The sequence below is a fragment of the Stenella coeruleoalba genome (genome assembly GCF_951394435.1).
Source record: "Stenella coeruleoalba genome assembly, chromosome: 6".
NCBI lineage: Eukaryota > Metazoa > Chordata > Mammalia > Artiodactyla > Delphinidae > Stenella > Stenella coeruleoalba.
The window spans coordinates 74,062,244-74,082,261 of NC_137151.1; the positions used below are offsets into that span (position 1 = coordinate 74,062,244).

Genomic DNA, 20,018 nt, shown 5'->3' on the forward strand with positions numbered 1-20,018 from the left:
GTGGGTCCCCAAGCAAAGCACTTTTACCCTCTCTGAACTTCACTCTAAAACAAAGAAAACAACATCTACCTTATTACCATCACAAGGTTATTTGGAAATCACTGAGGCAATATTTATGAAAATCCTTTGTAAATTTCAAAATGCTAAACAAATAGAGAGGATTATTATCACTGTCTCAGCCTTGACAGGGATTTCTGGGTCTGCTTTTTAATAACCCCCTGCAAAAGAGAGCCACAGAATTAACCTTAAAAACATAAAAACCATACATGTATGCTCTCATAGAAACATCTGTAAAGTGTTAGCAAGCATCATTTGACAGGCTTTTTGTTTAGGCCGTAACTTGTAAGGGCAATGTTGTTTTGTTTTGTTTTTTAATTAAAAAAATTTTTTTTAACATCTTTATTGGAGTATAATTGTTTTACAATGGTGTGTTAGTTTCTGCTTTATAACAAAGTGAATCAGTTATACATATACATATATCCCCATATCTCTGATGCCCATTTCTCTTGCCAAAGAGGCCATTCCTCATTTTAATGTCCACCCAAACCAAACTTTTTTGGGCTATTGAATGATTTTTTTTTTTTTCTGTACCAATCCTTTGAGCATTTACTACAAATGCCAAAACCCTTTCGGGAGAACCTGTTTTCAGCAAAGCATAGTGTTAAATGTTGTGTGGGATGCTAAACTGAACGGGGTTTCCTCAGGTATAATCAAGGAGAGAGGCTGAGATGATCATGGTAGTTATATGTGATGATTATGGTAGGAAGAAACACAGGAGCTATAGCACAGCGATCCCCAAGCTTTTTGGTACCAGGGACCGATTTCGTGGAAGACAATTTTTCCACGGACTGAGGGGTGGGGGACGGTTTTGGGATGATTCAAGTGCATTACATTTATTGTGCACTTTATTTCTATTTATTATTACATTGTAATATTTAATGAAATAATTATACAACTCACCATAATGCAGAATCAGTGGGAGCCCTGAGCTTGTTTTCACTTGCCACTCACTGATAGGGTTTTGATATGAGTCTGCAAGCAACTGATTTATTATGGTCTCTGTGCAGTCAAACCTCTCTGCTAATGATAATCTGTATTTGCAGCTACTCCCCAGCGCTAGCATCACTGCCTCAGCTCCACCTCAGATCATCAGGCATTAGGTTCTCATAAGAAGCGCACAACCTAGATCCCTCGTATGAGCAGTTCACAGTAGGATTTGCGCTCCTATGAGAATCTCATGCCACTGATCTGACAGGAGGCGGAGCTCAAGCGGTAATGCGAGCGACAGGAAATGGCTGTAACTACAGGTGAAGCTTCGCTTGCTCGCCCGCACTCGCTCCTGCTGTGCGGCCCGGTTCCCCTGCGAAGTGACACAGCTAAGGAAGGAATTGTGGAGGAGGCACTATTTGGGTCTGGCTTTGAGAGATGAACAATTTAGGTCAGAGAGATAGAAGGCCATGCACATGAGGTACAGTGGCTCGCCCTTACCCATGGAGAATATGTTCCAAGACCCCCAGTGGATGCCCGAAACCATAGATAGTACCAAACGTTATATATATGTACTATGTTTTTTTCCTATACATACACACTTATGATAAAGTTTAATCTATAAATTAGGTTGAGTAAGAGATTAATTAAAATAACTAATAATAAAATAGGATAAGTATAGCAATATACTGTAATAAAAGTTACATGAATATGGTCTCTCACAATTTAAAACTTATGAATTGTTTATTTTTGGAATTTTTCATCTAATATTTTCAGACTGAGGTTGTCTTCAGGTAATTGAAACTGAGGAAAGCAAAACTGTAGATAAGCGGGAACGACTGTAAAAGTTTAGAAGCAGGAGGCCTGGGAATGTGGGGTAGGAGACCAGTGAGAGAGGAACCTACAATGAATGTAGAAGCACAGTGGTTTGGAAAAACAATCGGCCCCAGAACATTGGAAGGCCTTGAGTCCGAACTTTATCTGGTAAACAAGGAAGAGTTTGTAGTGAAGTGTTCTGAATGTAAAAATGACACTAGCAGGCTCATCTAGCAGGAGTGAATAATTAGGAGGCTGCTGACTAGCGCAAAAGAGAATCCAAGTGATAGGTTAGGAATGAGAAAGAGAGGGTGCAGTGCTGACTCCAGGGGTGTAGAAGGAAGGGGGAAAGTGGAAGGGGGCAGAGGGAATAGAAACAGCTTTCAGTAAGAATAGCCATGAAGGTGAAAAACTGGAAAGGGCTATCACTTTAAGAGAGTCGATTTTGTTTAGTGGAGCTCACTTGGAGATGTATAGCATAAATGGGAGGGATGCTGTAGATGACAGCAAAGAGTCAGAGGAAGCAGCCATTTTCAGGCTGCGTATCAGAAATTAGAAGAAACACATCCTCAGGGGGTGGGGTGAAGGTGGGGAGGAAACGATTACTGCTGAAAAAGATAATACAAAATATATGGTGCATTCATACATTACTGGTGGCATTATCATTGTAAAACATCTATGAAAAGCAAAGAATTTTTGCGTAGGTAATAATACAAAAGAAAGAAAAAAGCTTCACGTACAAAGATGCTCACTACAGTGTTACTGAAAATGGTAAAGAATTTGAAAAATCCAGATTCTCAACCAAAGGAAAAAGATAATTTGATTGGGTGCCCACTGAATTAAAAGCTTAGCAAACCATTTAGGGACTTCCCTCGTGGTGCAGTGGTTGGGAGTCTGCCTGCCAATGCAGGGAACACAGGTTCAAGCCCTGGTCCGGGAGGATCCCACGTGCTGCGGAGTAACTGGGCCCGTGTGCCACAACTACTGAGCCTGTGCTCTAGAGCCCACGAGCTACAACTACTGAGCCTATGCACCTGGAGCCCATGCTCTGCAGCAAGAGAAGCCAGTGCAATGAGAAGCCCGCGCACCAAAATGAAGAGTAGCCCCTGCTCGCCGCAACTAGAGAAAGCCCGCGCGCAGCAACGAAGACCCAGCACAGCTATAAATAAATAAATAAATAAGCAAGCTTAGCAAACCATTTTGAATGGAATGTCACTCAAATTTATGACATGGAAATTCATACAGAAAAAATAGTTGCTGAAAATAAATATAATTCTGCTCCAAGCTGCAAGAGCACCATTATGTCTCAATACCAACAGCAATCACAACAATAATCACAGGTGTCTTCACATTCAATCCTCAGGGCTATCCTGTTATTAGCTTCCTCTATTTCCTCCATTTTATAGATCAGGAAACTGAGACTCACGGCCATTAAGGAATTTACCCCAATTCATTCACAAATCCAATAATTTGGAGAGTTGGTATTCCTAGGGGGCTGTGTTTTATTCTAGAGCCTGTGCTCTTGATTACCTTGCCATTCTCTCTATCCTAAACAACTGGTTCTTTCAGCCAGTTCTGAAAACAGCACTAATGAAACCAGTTTTGACACAACATAGACAAAAACAATATATATATACACATATATATGTATATATATATACACACACACACATATATATATATACATACATTTCTCTCTTTTAACCAGATTTTACCTAGACATAGTCATAAACATATTTTCTCTCTATTTTTTTACCAGCAATTTATTTATTCCATGAAAGATGCCAATGATTAGTTTAATATTTCCATGAAGCTAAATGTTCAATGACTATAATACCTGAAGATTAGTTTTATTTTCTCCAGGGCCACAATTTGGAGGAGAAAAAATAACATGTTCATTATTTATGAGCGAAAACGTAAAACTACTTAATACAGACTTTGATTTTAATGGCACACATTTATCCTTTAGGATATGATCCATGAAAATATAAACAAGACACCTTACTAGTTTAGTCCTTATTCTCAGCAATATTTTTCTCTGCAGTGATGGAAAAGAAACAGAATTAATTATCAGAAACAACCATATAATTATGTTAGAAAGCTGTGAAACAAATGTGCACATTATGTCCCTTGAGAATTTCCGTTAGAACATCTTTGTACCAGAAGACACTTGATAAACACATTTTTATTTATATCACTTAAAAATACATATTCTGGTAAGAAGAAATTACCTTTTTTTCTTCAAGCTCTGTGAGAGAGCTACATAATTCAGTAACAGATTCAAGAACCTCTTTGTGTTTGGCCACTATTTTCTCAGCATATTTCTGCCCTTCTTCAAAACCTGGGGAGGAGAAGGGTTAAATCTATTTTTAAAGCTCAAATCCTTAGCAGAAAAAAAAATCCCAGGCATTAATTGATCTCCCCAGTGTCCAGCATAAGGGCTGGTAAATAGTAAGTGCTTACTAAATACTTGCTGAACAGATAAATAAATAAAGGCATTACTGGAAAAACCAAGTATTCTAGAAAAATGGTTACATTTGCTGTGCCATGTCCCTCTTATATAACCTAAATAATGTTTCTATATTAATATTCTTAAAGCTCCATTCTAACCAGTTTTCTCCTTTTCAGAACATTCAGTGGTTCTTCACTACCTAGAAAAGTATACATTCAAGGCCCTCCATAATATGGTTTTAACGTGCCTCTCTCAAAGGTATGTCACCCTAATTCTCTCACATATTTAATCTCTGGACAAACTGAACCAGCAACTTTTCTCTCAAAACCCCCATAGCCACTGAGTATTCTTTTCTGTACTGGGAATGCCCTCACCATAACCCCATCTCTGCTTGACAAATCCTACCCACTCTCCAAGGTCTACCTGAAATGCCAACGTCTTTGTAAAAATGTTCTTAATCTTTCCCAACTGGATTTTACCTCTTCCTATTGGGATAATGATACAAATATCTATCACGTAGTGAGTGCTTATTATTTGCCTGTGGCTAGGCATTTTATATGCATTAGCTAACATAATCCTTCTCTGGTAGGTTCTACTGCTTTTTCCAAATGAGGAATGCAAGGCTCAACAGAGCCTTTTCAGGTGACCCAGACAATAATTGGAGGAGAAGGGATTTAAACTTGGACTACTGGACTCCACAGTTCAGACCAAACTAGAATTATACATTGTTATGGGCTGAATTGTGTCCCTCTCAAAATTAATATGTTGAAGACTCAACACCCAGTATCTCAGAATATAACCATATTTGGAGATGAGGTCTTTAAAGAGTGATAAACTTAAAAAGAGGCCATTAGGGTAGGGTCCCAATCCAACATGACTGGTGTCCTTATAAGAAGGAGAGACACCAGCAAACCAGGGTGCTTGTGCACAGAGGGTTGCCCATATGAAGAGACAGCAAGAGAAGAGAAGCCTCAGTAGAAACCAACTCTGTGAGCACCTTAATCTTGGACCTCTAGCTTCCAGAACTGTGAGGAAATAAATTTTTGTTGTTGAAGCCACCCAGTCTGTGGTATTTTGTTATGGCAGCCCTAGAAAACTAATACACACATTTTATACCTTTCTCACTGCATTTACCATATTGTGATTTCTAGGTACAGAGTGTCGATTCTTGAATGATGGAACTAAGTCTTATATGTCTTTATATCAAGCACAGCTCTGAGTACATAATAGGTACTCAAATTTTTTTTGCGATAAATTTATTTGCATTAAAATTCTGGGTTCAATAATGCTATAAGAATTGATATACTATTTCTAAATTATCTTACCTGATGCAAATTCTAAAAAATGCATAACTTCCATACTGAACAGATGAAGACGCATGCCATTCATTTATTCATTCAGTGATTCATTTATTCAGCAAATATTTGTTAAGCACTTAGTATATACCGTAATGCAGTGAACTCCCTTTTCTCAAGGAGCTTACACTCTAGTAAGGAGAGCCAGACAACAGACAAATAACCATACAATATGTCAGTTGGTGATAAGGCCTTGGAATACAAACAGAGCAGGATGTGGGATCTTGCATAATGGGAGGGTAATGTAACTTTTATGGTGTCATGTGAGTACTTCCCATGTGCTGAAGTTGAGTGGCACTGAAACATAGTGATTAAATATACTTCCCTTACCCTCAAGGAGCTTATGGTCAGTTGAGAAGACAGACAAATGGAAAGGTAATTATGCTACAGTGTGAAGAATACAATAACAGAGGAAAACATAAACCATCTTATAGGAGCAGAGTGCCTCCAGAATTTTTTAGTACATTTATACGGTAACTATAGTAGGAATGAAACATCACATTAGTCTTCTTTAATTTTTCAATCTATATTTTATTGTTCTTATGTTTCTACCCTTTTCTCTGGAAAATCATTAATAATTCATTCTCAGTAATTTGATGTTAGGGAGTATAGTATATATTGTTCCACAAAATTTTTATGTCTATCCATGCATAGTGCTTCATGTAATAAGAGAAAATGTCCACCTGACAGCAGCTGTGGACAGCCAAATGAAGCACCTGGTGCTACCTTCCTTTGGGGCTAGATTTGCGCTGTCACTAGGAATTACTCTTGGCCTGTAGTTAACAATGTCAGGGAATTCATGAAAGTTATTCCTTTGCACCCTCAAGGACTGTCAACCCCCAGGGGCCTTTTAAATGGGGCCTTCCCTCAGATAGAAAGACTTCTCAGACTGACAAAGTCATGGATAAGAGGAGAGCACAACCAGTGAGATGGTCGTTTGAGTTCTCCCATTTATTCCACAAGTGAGAGGAAGACAAGGGAAAATCTTCCAGCTCTTTCTCATATCCACAAACCATAACGCTCACAGAAGTGAGAGGGCTGTAGACCTCAGTCTTAGCTTTCTACCTACTTTAAGTATAATATTATGGGAGTTTTGTATTTTTTTTGAGGAATCACCCTAGTGGAAATTAGATTTTTTTGTCTACATAAGCTGAGTATTGTTCTGGTTTTATTACCCTGAAGATGAACAACAAGAATGGGGAAGAAAGCAGAATTTAGAAGGAAGGTTTACAAATGGTCATTAAAAATCCACAGGCTTCATCTCCTACAGCCAGGAGTTCCTTCCTCTATTCACTACAGTTCACTTTTGCTCTTATCTTTAAACTTTTCCTTGAATAGGTTGGGGTAGTGAGGACCCTGAGGGCTTGCCATGCTCTGCTTTCCATTGGATTAGGTTCACTAGAGATGTGTTCAATAGTGAATCAGTGGGTATCTTAAAAGAGACCTCACCATATAAGCGCTGAGCCAGGTCACTGATTTCCTGAATCCTTTCTTCTTGCTGAGGCACTGAGGGTGTGATAAACTTTTTGAACTGCTGAAGGAGAATCTCCACAGCTTCCTTGGTCTTGCACTCTGTGGAATATTTTCTAACTCTTACAACTGTGGCACTTGCATCTTCATACCAAAAGTGACACTAAATTAAAATGGGACAAAGCATAGATTAAAGAGACACCATCCTTCCAAAGTTCTTCATTTTGATCACTGAAATATCAAATTTCAATTTCCTCAAACTTTATATTCACATTAGTGTGAACTCTTTAAGTCCTAAGAAGGAAAACATCACAACGTGATCATATACTTTTGCACTTGGAAATTAGTCAGGTAAGAAAGTAGAAGTATGGAAATCACTCTGATTTTCCTGCCTTCTTAGGTTTGCCTGAAGCATAATTCCTAAGAGGAATGTTGCAGACTTACAAGAACAGGCAGTCTAAAAAAGCATGTGGGAGGAGCTTCAAGATGGCGGAAGAGTAAGACGTGGAGATCACCTTCCTCCCCACAAATACATCAGAAATACATCTACATGTGGAACAACTCCTACAGAACACCTACTGAACACTGGCAGAAGACCTCAGACCTCCCAAAAGGCAAGAAACACCCCACGTACCTGGGTACGGCAAAAGAAAAAACAGAGACAAAAGAATAGGGACAGGACCTGCACCAGTGGGAGGGAGCTGTGAAGAAGGAAAAGTTTCCACACAGTAGGAAGCCCCTTCACTGGCGGGGATGGGGGTGGCAGCGGGGGGCGGGAAGCTTCGGGGCCACGGAGGAGAGCGCAGCAACAGGGGTGCAGAGGGCAAAGCGGAGAGATTCTCGCACAGAGGATCAGGGCCGACCGGCACTCACCAGCCCGAGAGACTTGTTTGCTCACCTGCCAGGGCAGTTGGGGGCTGGGAGCTGAGGCTTGGGCTTCGGAGGTCGGATCCAGGGAGAGGACTGGGGTTGGCAGCATGAACACAGCCTGAAGGGGTTAGTGCGCCATGGAGGGCCGGGAGGGAGTCCGGGGGAAAGTCTGGACCTGCCGAAGAGGCAAGAGACTTTTTCTTCCCTCTTTGTTTCCTGGTGCGCGAGGAGAGGGGATTAAGAATGCTGCTTAAAGGAGCTCCAGAGACGGGCGCGAGCCGTGGCTAAAAGCGCAGACCTCAGAGATGGGCATGGGACGCTAGGGCTGTTGCTGCCGCCACCAAGAAGCCTGTGTGCAAGCACAGGTCACTATCCACACCGCCCCTCTGGGAGCCTGTGCAGCCCGCCACTGCCAGGGTCCCGTGATACAGAGACAACTTCCCCGGGAGAACGCACGGCGTGCCTCAGGCTGATGCAACATCATAACTGGCCTCTGTTGCCGCGGGCTCGCCCCGCAGTCCGTACCCCTTCCTGCCCCCGGCCTGAGTGAGCCAGAGCTCCCATTTCAGCGGCTCCTTTAACCCCGTCTTGTCTGAGTGAAGAACAGACGCCCTCAGGCAACCTACACGCAGAGGCAGGGCCAAATCCAAAGCTGAACCCCAGGAGATGTGCAAACAAAGAAGAGAAAGGGAAATTTCTCCCAGCAGCCTCAGGAGCAGCGGATTAAATCGCCACATTCAACTAGATGTACCCTGCATCTGTGGAATACCTGAATAGACAACGAATCATCCCAAATTGAGGAGGTAGACATTGGGAGCAATGATATATATATATATTTTTTTTCCTTTTTCTCTTTTTGTGAGTGTGTATGTGTATGCTTCTGTGTGTGATTTTGTCTGTATAGCTTTGCTTTTACCATTTGTCCTAGGGTTCTGTCTGTCCGTTTTTTGTTTTTCTTTTTAGTATACTTTTTAGCACTTGTTATCAATGGTGGATTTGTTTCTTGGTTTGGTTGCTCTCTTCTTTCTTTCTTTTCTTTTTTTATTAGTTAAAAATTTTTTTTAACAATTATTTTTTACTTTAATAATTTTTAAATTTTATTTTATCTTCTTCTTTTGTTCTTTCTTTTCTTTCTCCCTTTTATTCTGACCCATGTGGATGACAGGCTCTTGGTGCTCCAGCCACGTGTCAGGGCTGTGCCTCTGAGGTGGGAGAGCCAAGTTCAGGACACTGGTCCACAAGAGACCTCCCAGCTCCACGTAATATCAAACGGCGAAAATCTCCCAGAGATCTCCATCTGAACGCCAATACCCAGCTCCACTCAATGACCAGCAAGCTCCAGAACAGGATACCCTATGCCAAACAACTAGCAAGACAGGAACACAACCCCACGCATTAGCAGAGAGGCTGCCTAAAATCATAATAAGTCTACAGACACCCCAAAACACACCACCAGATGTGGACCTGCCCACCAGAAAGACAAGATGCAGCCTCATCCACCAGAACACAGGCACTAGTCCCCTCCACCAGGAAGCCTACACAACCCACTGAACCAACCTTAGCCACTGGGGGCAGACACCAAAAACAATGGGAACTAGGAACTTGCAGCCTGTGAAAAGGAGACCCCAAACATAGTAAGTTAAGCAAAATGAGAAGACAGAGAAACACAGCAGATGAAGGAGCAAGGTAAAAACCCACCAGACCTAACAAATGAAGAGGAAACAGGCAGTCTACCTGAAAAAGAATTCAGAATAATGATAGTAAAGATGATCCAGAATCTTGGAAATAGAATGGAGAAAATACAAGAAACATTTAACAAGGACCTAGAAGAACTAAAGAGCAAACAAACAGTGATGAACAACACAATAAATGAAATTAAAAATTCTCTAGAAGGGATCAATAGCAGAATAACTGAGGCAGAAGAACAGATAAGTGACCTCGGAGATAAAATAGTGGAAATAACTACCTCAGAGCAGAATAAAGAAAATAGAATGAAAAGAATTGAAGACAGTCTCAGAGACCTCTGGGACAACATTAAACACACCAACATTCAAATTATAGGGGTCCCAGAAGAAGAAGAGAAAAAGAAAGGGACTGAGAAAATATTTGAAGAGATTATAGTTGAAAACTTCCCTAATATGGGAAAGGAAATAGTTAATCAAGTCCAGGAAGTGCAGAGAGTCCCATACAGGATAAATCCAAGGAGAAACACACCAAGACACATATTAACCAAACTATCAAAAATTAAATACAGAGAAAAAATATTGAAAGCAGCAAGGGAAAAACAAATAACATACAAGGGAATCCCCATAAGGTTAACAGCTGACCTTTCAGCAGAAACTCTGCAAGCCAGAAGGGAGTGGCAGAACATATTTAAAGTGATGAAGGGGAAAAATCTACAACCAAGATTACTCTACCCAGCAAGGATCTCATTCAGATTTGACAGAGAAATTGAAACCTTTACAAACAAGCAAAAGCTAAGAGAATTCAGCACCACCAAACCAGCTTTACAACAAATGCTAAAGGAAACTCTCTAGGCAGGAAACACAAGAGAAGGAAAACACCTACAATAACAAATCAACACAATTAAGAAAATAGTAATTGGAACATACATATCTATAATTACCTTAAATGTAAATGGAGTAAATGCTCCAACCAAAAGACATAGAGTGGCTGAATGGATACAAAAACAAGACCCATATATATGCTGTCTACAAGAGACCAACTTCAGACCTAGGGACACATACAGACTGAAAGTGAGGGGATGGAAAATGATATTCAATGCATATGGAAATGAAAAGAAGCTGGAGTAGCAAGTATCACATCAGACAAAATAAACTTTATAATAAAGGCTATTACAAGAGACAAAGAAGGACACTACATAGTGATCAAGGGATCAATCCAAGAAGAAGATATAACAATTGTAAATATTTATGCACCCAACATAGGAGCCCCTCAACACATAAGGCAAATACTAAAAGCCATAAAAGGGGAAATTGACAGGAACACAATCATAGTAGGGGACTTTAACACCCCAGTTTCACCAACGGACAATCATCCAAAATGAAAATAAATAAGGAAACACAAGCTTTAAATGATACATTAAACAAGATGGACTTAATTGATATTTATAGGACATTCCATCCAAAAACAACAGAATACACATTCTTCTCAAGTGCTCATGGAACATTCTCCAGGATCATATCTTGGGTCACAAAGCAACCCTTGGTAAATTTAAGAAAATTGAAATCGTATCAAGTATCTTTTCCGACCACAATGCTATGAAACTAGATATCGATTACAGAAAAAGATCTGTAAAAAATACCAACATATGGAGGCTAAACAATACACTACTTAATAACCAAGAGATCACTGAAGAAATCAAAGAGGAAATCAAAAAATACCTAGAAACAAATGACAATGAAAACACGACGACCCAAAACCTATGGGATGCAGCAAAAGCAGTTCTAAGAAGGAATTTTATAGCAATACAATCCTACCTTAAGAAAGAAGAAACATCTCAATTAAACAACCTAACTTTACACCTAAAGCAATTAGAGAAAGAAGAATTAAAAAACCCCAAAGTTAGCAGAAGGAAAGGAATCATAAAGATCAGATCAGAAATAAATGAAAAAAATGAAGGAAACTATAGCAAAGATCAATTAAACTAGAAGCTGGTTCTTTGAGAAGATAAACAAAATTGATAAACCATTAGCCAGACTCATCAATAAAAAAAGGGAGAAGACTCAAATAAATAGAAATGAAAAAGGAGAAGTAACAACTGACACTACAGAAATACAAAGGAGAAGTAACAATTGACATGGCAGAAATACAAAGGATCATGAGAGATTACTACAAGCAACTATATGGCAATAAAATGGACAACCTGGAAGAAATGGACAAATTCTTAGAAATGCACAACCTTCCGAGACTGAACCAGGAAGAAATAGAAAATATGAACAGACCATTGACAAGCACTGAAATTGAAACTGTGATTAAAAATCTTCCAACAAACAAAAGCCCAGGACAAGATGCCTTCACAGGCAAATTATATCAAACATACAGAGAAGAGCTAACACCTATCCTCTCAAACTCTTCCAAAATATGGCAGAGGGAGGAACATACCCAAACTCATTCTACGAGGCCACCATCACCCTGATACCAAAACCAAAGATGTCACAAAGAAAGAAAACTACAGGCCAATATCACTGATGAACATAGATGGAAAAATTCTCAACAAAATACTAGCAAACAGAATCCAACAGCATTTTAAAAGGATCATACACCATGATGAAGTGGGGTTTATCACAGAAATGCAAGGATTCTTCAATATATGCAAATCAATCAACACGATACACCATATTAACAAATTGAAGGATAAAAGCCATATGATCATCTCAATAGATGCAGAGAAAGCTATCAACAAAATTCAACACCCATTTATGATAAAAACCCTCCAGAAAGTAGGCACAGAGGGAACTTACCTCAACATAATAAAGGCCATATATGACAAACCCACAGCCAACATCGTCCTCAATGGTGAAAAAGTGAAACCATTTCCACTAAGATCAGGAGCAAGACAAGGTTTCCCACTCTCACTACTATTATTCAACATAGTTTTGGAAGTTTTAGCCACAGTAATCAGAGAAGAAAAAGAAATAAAAGGAATCCAAATTGGAAAAGAAGAAGTAAAGCTGTCACTGTTTGCAGATGACATGATACTATACATAGAGAATCCTAAAGGTGCTACCAGAAAACTACTAGAGCTAGTCAATGAATTTAGTAAAGTAACAGTATACAAAATTAATGCACAGAAATCTCTGGCATTCCTATACACTAATGATGAAAAATCTGAAAGAGAAATTAATAAAACACTCCCATATACCATTGCAACAAAAAGAATGAAATATCTAGGAATAAACCTACCTAAGGAGACAAAAGACCTGTATGCAGAAAATTATAAGACACTGATGAAAGAAATTAAAGGTGATACAAGTAGATGGAGAGATATACCATGTGCTTGGATTGGAAGAATAAACATTGTGAAAATGACTCTACTACCCAAAGCAATCTACAGATTCAATGCAATCCCTATCAAACTACCACTGGCATTTTTCACAGAACTAGAACAAAAATTTTCACAATTTGTATGGAAACACAATAGCCAAAGCAATCTTGAGAAAGAAAAACGGAGCTGGAGGAATCAGGCTCCCTGACTTCAGACTATACTACAAAGCTACATATGGTACTGGCACAGAAACAGAGATATAAATCAATGGGACAGGATAGAAAGCCCAGAGATAAACCCACGCACATATGGTCACCTTATAAAGGAGGCAAGAATATACAGTGGGTAAAAGATAGCCTGTTCAATAAGTGGTGCTGGGAAAACTGGACAGGTACATGTAAAATAATGAAATTAGAACACTCCCTAACACCATACACAAAAATAAACTCAAAATGGATTAAAGCCCTAAATGTAGTGCCAGACACTATAAAACTCTTAGAGGAAAACATAGGCAGAACACTCTATGACATAAATCACAGCAAGATCCTTTTTGACCCACTTCATAGAGAAATGGAAAGAAAAACAAAAATAAACAAATGACACCTAATGAAACTTAAAAGCTTTTGCACAGCAAAGGAAATCATAAACAAGATGAAAAGACAACCCTCAGAATGGGAGAAAATATTTGCAAATGAACCAACTGACAAAGGATTAATCTCTAAAATTTACAAGCAGCTCATGCAGCTCAATATCAAGAAAACAAACAACCCAATCCAAAAATGGGCAGAAGACCTAAATAGACATTTCTCCAAAGAAGATACCCAGATTGCCAACAAACACATGAAAGAATGCTCAACATCATTAATCATTAGAGAAATGCAAATCAAAACTACAATGAGATATCATCTCACACCGGTCAGAATGGCCATCATCAAAAAATCTGCAAACAGTAAATGCTGGAGAGGGTGTGGAGAAAGTTGGTGGGAAGTTGAGCACTGTTGGTGGGAATGTAAATTGATACAGCCACTATGGAGAACAGTATGGACGTTCTTTAAAAAACTAAAATTAGAGCTACCATATGACCCAGCAATCCCACTACTGGGCATATACCCTGAGAAAACTGTATTTCAACAAGAGTCATGTACCACAATGTTCATTGCAGCTCTATTTACAATAGCCAGGTCATGGAAGCAACCTAAGTGTCCATCAACAGATGATAGGATAAAGAAGCTGTGGCACATATATACAATGGAATATTACTCAGCCATAAAAAGAAATGAAATTGAGTTATTTGTAGTGAGGTGGATGGAACTAGAGTCTGTCATACAGAGTGAAGTAAGTCAGAAAGAGAAAAACAAATACCATATGCTAACACATATATATGGAATCTAAAAAAAAAAAAAAACTGATTGTGAAGAACCTAGGGGCAAGATGGGAATAAAGACGCAGACCTACTAGAGAATGGACTTGATGATATGGGGAGGGGAAGGGGTAAGCTGGGACAAAGTGAGAGAGTGGCATGGACATATATACACTACCAAGTGTGTGGTGGATGGCTGGTGGGAAGCAGCCACGTGGCACGGTGAGATCAGCTTGGTGCTTTGTGACCACGTAGAGGGGTAGGATACGGAGGATGGGAGGGAGGGAGATGCAAGAGGGAAGAGATACGGGGATATATGTATATGTATAACTGATTCACTTTGTTATACAGCAGAAACTAACACACCATTGTAAAGCAATTATACTCCAATAAAGATGTTAAAAATAAATAAATAAAAAAAATAAAAAGCATATGGCACTGAAAAGAATCCAAATATCAGCTAAAGGGAAGAAAAAAGCTCAAACACACAAAATCCAGCCTATGTAATTGAAATCATTTACAATACATGGATAAATTATTGCCCAAATAACACTCTAATAAATAAATTCTCTTTTAAGAATAAGATTTAGTGTATAGATTGAGGAAATATCATTTGAAGAATAGCATTTGACCTTTTCTTGATAGAAGATAGGCATATTTTCAAAGGACAGTGGAGAATTGAGTTTCTCACTGAAAATAAATAACTGTGATGGAAGAAGTGTCTGACCAAGGCTAGAAACACTTATGCTGAGTGAGAAATAGAAACACATGACTCTGTTAGGAGCTGGCTTTAAATAAGTGCCACAGAAGTACAGCGAACCTATACATCAGTATAGAAGAATGATCATTTCAATCCTCCTTCATGTGGTGTTACATCTAAAAGCTCTATTGCGTTAGTGGGAGAGACATTTTGTATCTCAGAATAATGGATTACAAAGAACGCTCAATAACTTCAAGTGTAGAGCTTCTTCACTATGAAGTATGCCAATAATAACCAACTTGCTACATTTCATGTAATCTGTGTATACTTTGCCATTTATCCTCTTGACAAAAACGAAATAATATCAATAACAATTTTTGTACCTGAAAAATCCAAGTGTCACCTTTCTCTCTAAACATTTTCAAATTCTGTGAAATAAATGTCATTTTTGAGTGTTTTAGCAGATATCCAGCAGTGAACATAATTCCATAATGGTTAAACATATCTTGAGTTGATGTGGTTATGGAGAAATGAGAAAGTCTCATATGTTGCTGGTAAAAAGAGTAAATTAGTAAAATCTTTCCGAAGAGCAACTGGACAATACAATCAGAACCTTATAACATGCATCCCCTTTGGTCCAGCAATTCTGCTTTAGGAAATTAGCCTAAGGATATAATCATGAAAAGAGTCATGATGCATGAATTTAATGACAATAATAGCCAATGCAGCATTGTTTTAAAGCAGCTAATTTTTAAAAACAACACTACAACACAGATAACATTACAACAAGAAGAGGATACCTCTTCTATCAACTCCTGGAGATGCTCAGTCAGGTCCAAATTCTTCCTGTAATCTGTCACAACTTTGTCAAACTCATCCACATATTTCTGCAAATCCCTCATGGCTTCCAAAAGGACATTCACTTTATTATTTGGATAATTTAAGAAAAAAGTCTTATTCTCAACTTTTCCCATTTTCCTTTTCAAAGCCTGTGCAAAAAAAAAAAAATATTTAAGGACATTCAATTTTTATTTATGAGGCTAGTTAGTGATTAAATATTGCGGGAAAAACTTTTGTAGCTTCCTCCATTTAATATGTGAAAATCATAATTATTAAAACGCATTTTGGAAAGAATAGGTTTTGTTTCAGATAGTTTATTGATTCAGCAGCAAACATAGAGAAAATTTACTGCATATCAGGATCTATACCATAGTTTGAGAATGCTACTAATGATTTAAAAAAAGACAGTGATCATAAAATCAAATATTTTATTGTCCTCAGTTAGCTCACTGTCTCCCGAGAAAGGCACTCAAATAATCTAGCCAGTATAAGTGACAAGGGGCTGCAGGAACAGGGGAGGAAGGTCCTGACATAGGTGGGTACAAGGAAAGAAAGAGGGGTATACAAGAGGGGGATATGTGTATGTGTGTGTGTGTGTGTGTGTGTGTGTGTGTGAGAGAGAGAGAGAGAGAGAGAGGAAGGGGAGAGGCTGGGTAGATTTGGCAGAAATCATTTTGGAGCTGCTTCAAGAGATAAATCAATTAATTATGTATTTTACATGAAGTACCCAATTGTTATAAAAATTAAGGATGATCTTTTCAGTCCTAATGCTATAAAAAAGCCCAGGGGTTAGGCATCTAGAATTGAAATGCAAAATAATTTTGCAATAATTGCAGTAGCACGCACACACACACGTACTTTCTCATTACCTGTAATTTTTCAGCATACATATCTACTTGTTGAATTTGATATTTCAGAGCTTTTAGATTTCGAGCTTTTTCATTTTTCTTAGTGTAATTAAACTTCAAATTATTGAATTTCTTTTTGATGTCTTTGAATGACTCTTTGAGCTGCAGTTCAATAAAAAGAAGCAGGTGATTTCCTTAAAATGAGAACACTAATATTCACTTGAAATAAATCTAGAAAGCTATACTTCAAAATATTCATAACCTTCGAAATGTATACAGAGTGATTTTCAGTAGAAGACAGGTCTGCTAAGTGAATATATAATGTGAATTTAAATATATCCCCCAAATATAGGTAATTATAAATTGTTCTTAGTATTTTTTGATTTGTAATTTATAATTAGGATTACAGTTACGGAACATCCTTTGACCTTCAAACAAGAAAGTTTTTAACATACGATAGATTTTAAGCAACTCTAATTTTCTTATTTGTATTTATTTATTTGACATCACTTTACAACTCATTCTGTTCTCTGTGTGCTAATATTTGTTCCATATTCCAATGCTCTTATAGCCATCATGAATAAATTTATTAAGCCTCCAAGGAGCTGTCCATGTTGCAGAGGTCAATGGAGTGTTGACATTTAGACCAACGAGGACATTAGTGGGGTGGAAGAGGAGACCCAGTATGACAGTCAGTAGGAAAAGGACTGTATTTGTCCAAATCCAATTAAAAATTATTTTTCATGGGCAGTTTCCAGAAGCGATTTACTTCTTAGATATAAGCCATTAACTTCAGAGGTCCTTAAAAAATGGAATGTAAGGTGACAGTTGTTGCCTGTGGTGGCAATGCTAACTTGTATATAAACAGAGTGTATGGCTATACGCTGAAAACGGGGCATAGATGATGACTTTCTTAAGAATAAACAGTCCAACTTTACCAGTGAGCCAAAATTCTAAGCAGTCTAGTTCCATTAACAACAACGCTTTCTGTGCCCTTCTCCAGATTCAAGAAGGATAAACATATTAACAGGCAATTCACTCTATATTATCAGCAAACAGAAGTACAGAGAACATATAAACCGTCTCAGATTATATGGAAGCATTTAACAGCCAAGAATAAACAACGTCATGGTTGATAAATTTGAGCTATGACAAGAAAAGTCAGGAAGATATTAAAATTGTTTTCAATGACAGCAAGTAAATTATTTGGGAGGGAATAAAGGCTGGGCCCATGCTGGATTTTAAACTTATAATGCAGAAAAACATATTTGCCCCAGAAAATGCTTGCTTTCTCAAAATGCTTATTTCAAATTCTGCATATTGTAAAAACAGAACCGTGACCTTATCTTTAACATTTTCTGAAGACAACAATCTATAAAGCCCTAGCCTATTTGCATACATGGAAATTATTATACTGATGCAATTTTTGCATTTGCCACAACTATACTTCATCATCAGTGTTGTTTATTTTATATGGTAAATGAAATAGCTGAGCATTAGCTTTAAATTATAAGCACAGAGACCATGTAAAATATTTAAATTGATAAATCAGTAATATTATAAAGGAGTGGAAAGAACTGTAACTTCAAAATTTGAAAATGATTTCTCTGTTAGAACTCAGAAAAATATTTAAAAGATAATATTCAGTTGGTATATTTATGAAATAAACAATATTTAAATTTTTTGACATTTGTTGTTTTAATATGTATGTATTTGTTATTAGTGGGAAAGGACAAATGAAGTTGATTTTATGGGATTAAGATACAGACTTCCTCCTTAGTTAATCACATAAAACTTTGGCAGGAACTTTTTTCCCTTGAAGTCATAATCTGCAACAATAGGTGCAATAACTACCACATCTGAGGAAACCAGAGATTTTTGTATTAAAAAACATGTCCTCAATAGGGAGTTATTGTAATGAGTACAGAGTTTCTGTTTGGGATGGTGAAAAAGTTCTGGAAATGAATAGTGGTGATAGTAGTGCAACACTGTGAAGGTACATTATATCACTTAACTGTACTCTTAAAATGGTTAAGATAGTAAATTTTATGTTATGTGTCTTTTACTACAGCTAAAAATACAATTTTTATTTTTAATAAAAATAAAGTAAAATAAAATGAAAGGAAAAAATACGTCCAGTCACTAACATGTATCCACTGGAAAATAAAATTTTATATTCTTTTTTCCCCCTTACTGTAACATGACCTATATTATAAACTTCAGTCTAAAGAAAGGAAGAGGGGCTCTGTCATCAACCAGATAACCACTGGGTTACACCCGCTTGTTTAAGTGGGAAAAAATCAACATCTATTTGAAAACTATATGATAAATGAAGAAAGGCTGAGCCTTAACACTTTAATTCTAAGACATGACATTTAAAATCTACTTTGGATTAAGAAATTTAAGACTGATAAATGATGAGTACAAATTTATTTCTGTTTGCCTCAGAATGTATGCACTTCCACTGACGATGATTTATAAAGCCAAAGATGTTCAGGCGATATGGGTATGTGAAATGGGATCAGTTTCTTTCTGACACATGAGCTCCTTTGACAAGTTGCTGGCACTTTTCTCTTTTGGTCCCACTGGAAATCTATTTTAAATCCTGTACCTTTCCCAGCTCAAATTGAGGACTATGCAGATACAAGAGGAAGGCAGCAAGCGTGAACTACCTTCAGCAATCAGATTTTCAGAAAACATCCAGCCATGCCTAAGTTTCTTACCTGCACATTCCAATACGAAAACTTAACTTCCCATCTAATCTCCACATAACTTGTGATCATATTTTTAAGGGAACTGAGTGCCATGGTTGCTCGGCTGTGGTATCATTGTTCACGCAGCTGTTTCTAACTTTAGTTAGCTTGTCAACAATGGGGAATGGTGTAGATGGCCAAGACAACTGCTCAACTGGAGCACAGAAGCAGGAAAAAACACCCAAAGCTTGGGGCAAGAAAAAGTTTACCCTATTCGAAATCTTTAAATGTTGTTTTAATTTATACTGATAAAATTTCTGAAAGTCTTAAGATAATCAGGAGAAAGATATTTTTTCAAATGAACAGTGCAATTTTCCTATCTTTCCATATGTTCAGCTCCTACATGTTTGCTGTGGAAGAAGCGGACTAATTTAATACAACTATAATTAGGAAAAAAATCATTAAGACTTTAAAACTGCAGTTCTTTTGAAACTAGCATAATGAGCATCTTCACCAAATTTCCCAGGGAGCAGTAAGCCTCTCTCAGGGTTAGGCATAAACAAAAACCTCTTAGAGAAGAAGCAGAAGGGAACAAGATGGACAACAAGGTGGCTGGCTT

General features: G+C 37.9%; 1 protein-coding gene across 2 annotated transcripts in view; it reads right to left on the minus strand.

The window, feature by feature from the left end:
- CCDC141 (coiled-coil domain containing 141) overlaps positions 1 to 20,018 on the minus strand; it is a 204,310-nt gene that overhangs the window by 17,124 nt on the left and 167,168 nt on the right. For both annotated transcript variants that reach the window (XM_079923846.1, XM_079923844.1), the window contains exons 18-21: positions 16,728 to 16,868; positions 15,819 to 16,007; positions 7,060 to 7,243; positions 4,035 to 4,144 (exon numbers count right to left, since the gene is read on the minus strand). In XM_079923846.1, the coding sequence (XP_079779972.1) occupies positions 4,035 to 4,144; positions 7,060 to 7,243; positions 15,819 to 16,007; positions 16,728 to 16,868 (624 nt within the window). The remainder of the gene's footprint in view (positions 1 to 4,034; positions 4,145 to 7,059; positions 7,244 to 15,818; positions 16,008 to 16,727; positions 16,869 to 20,018) is intronic.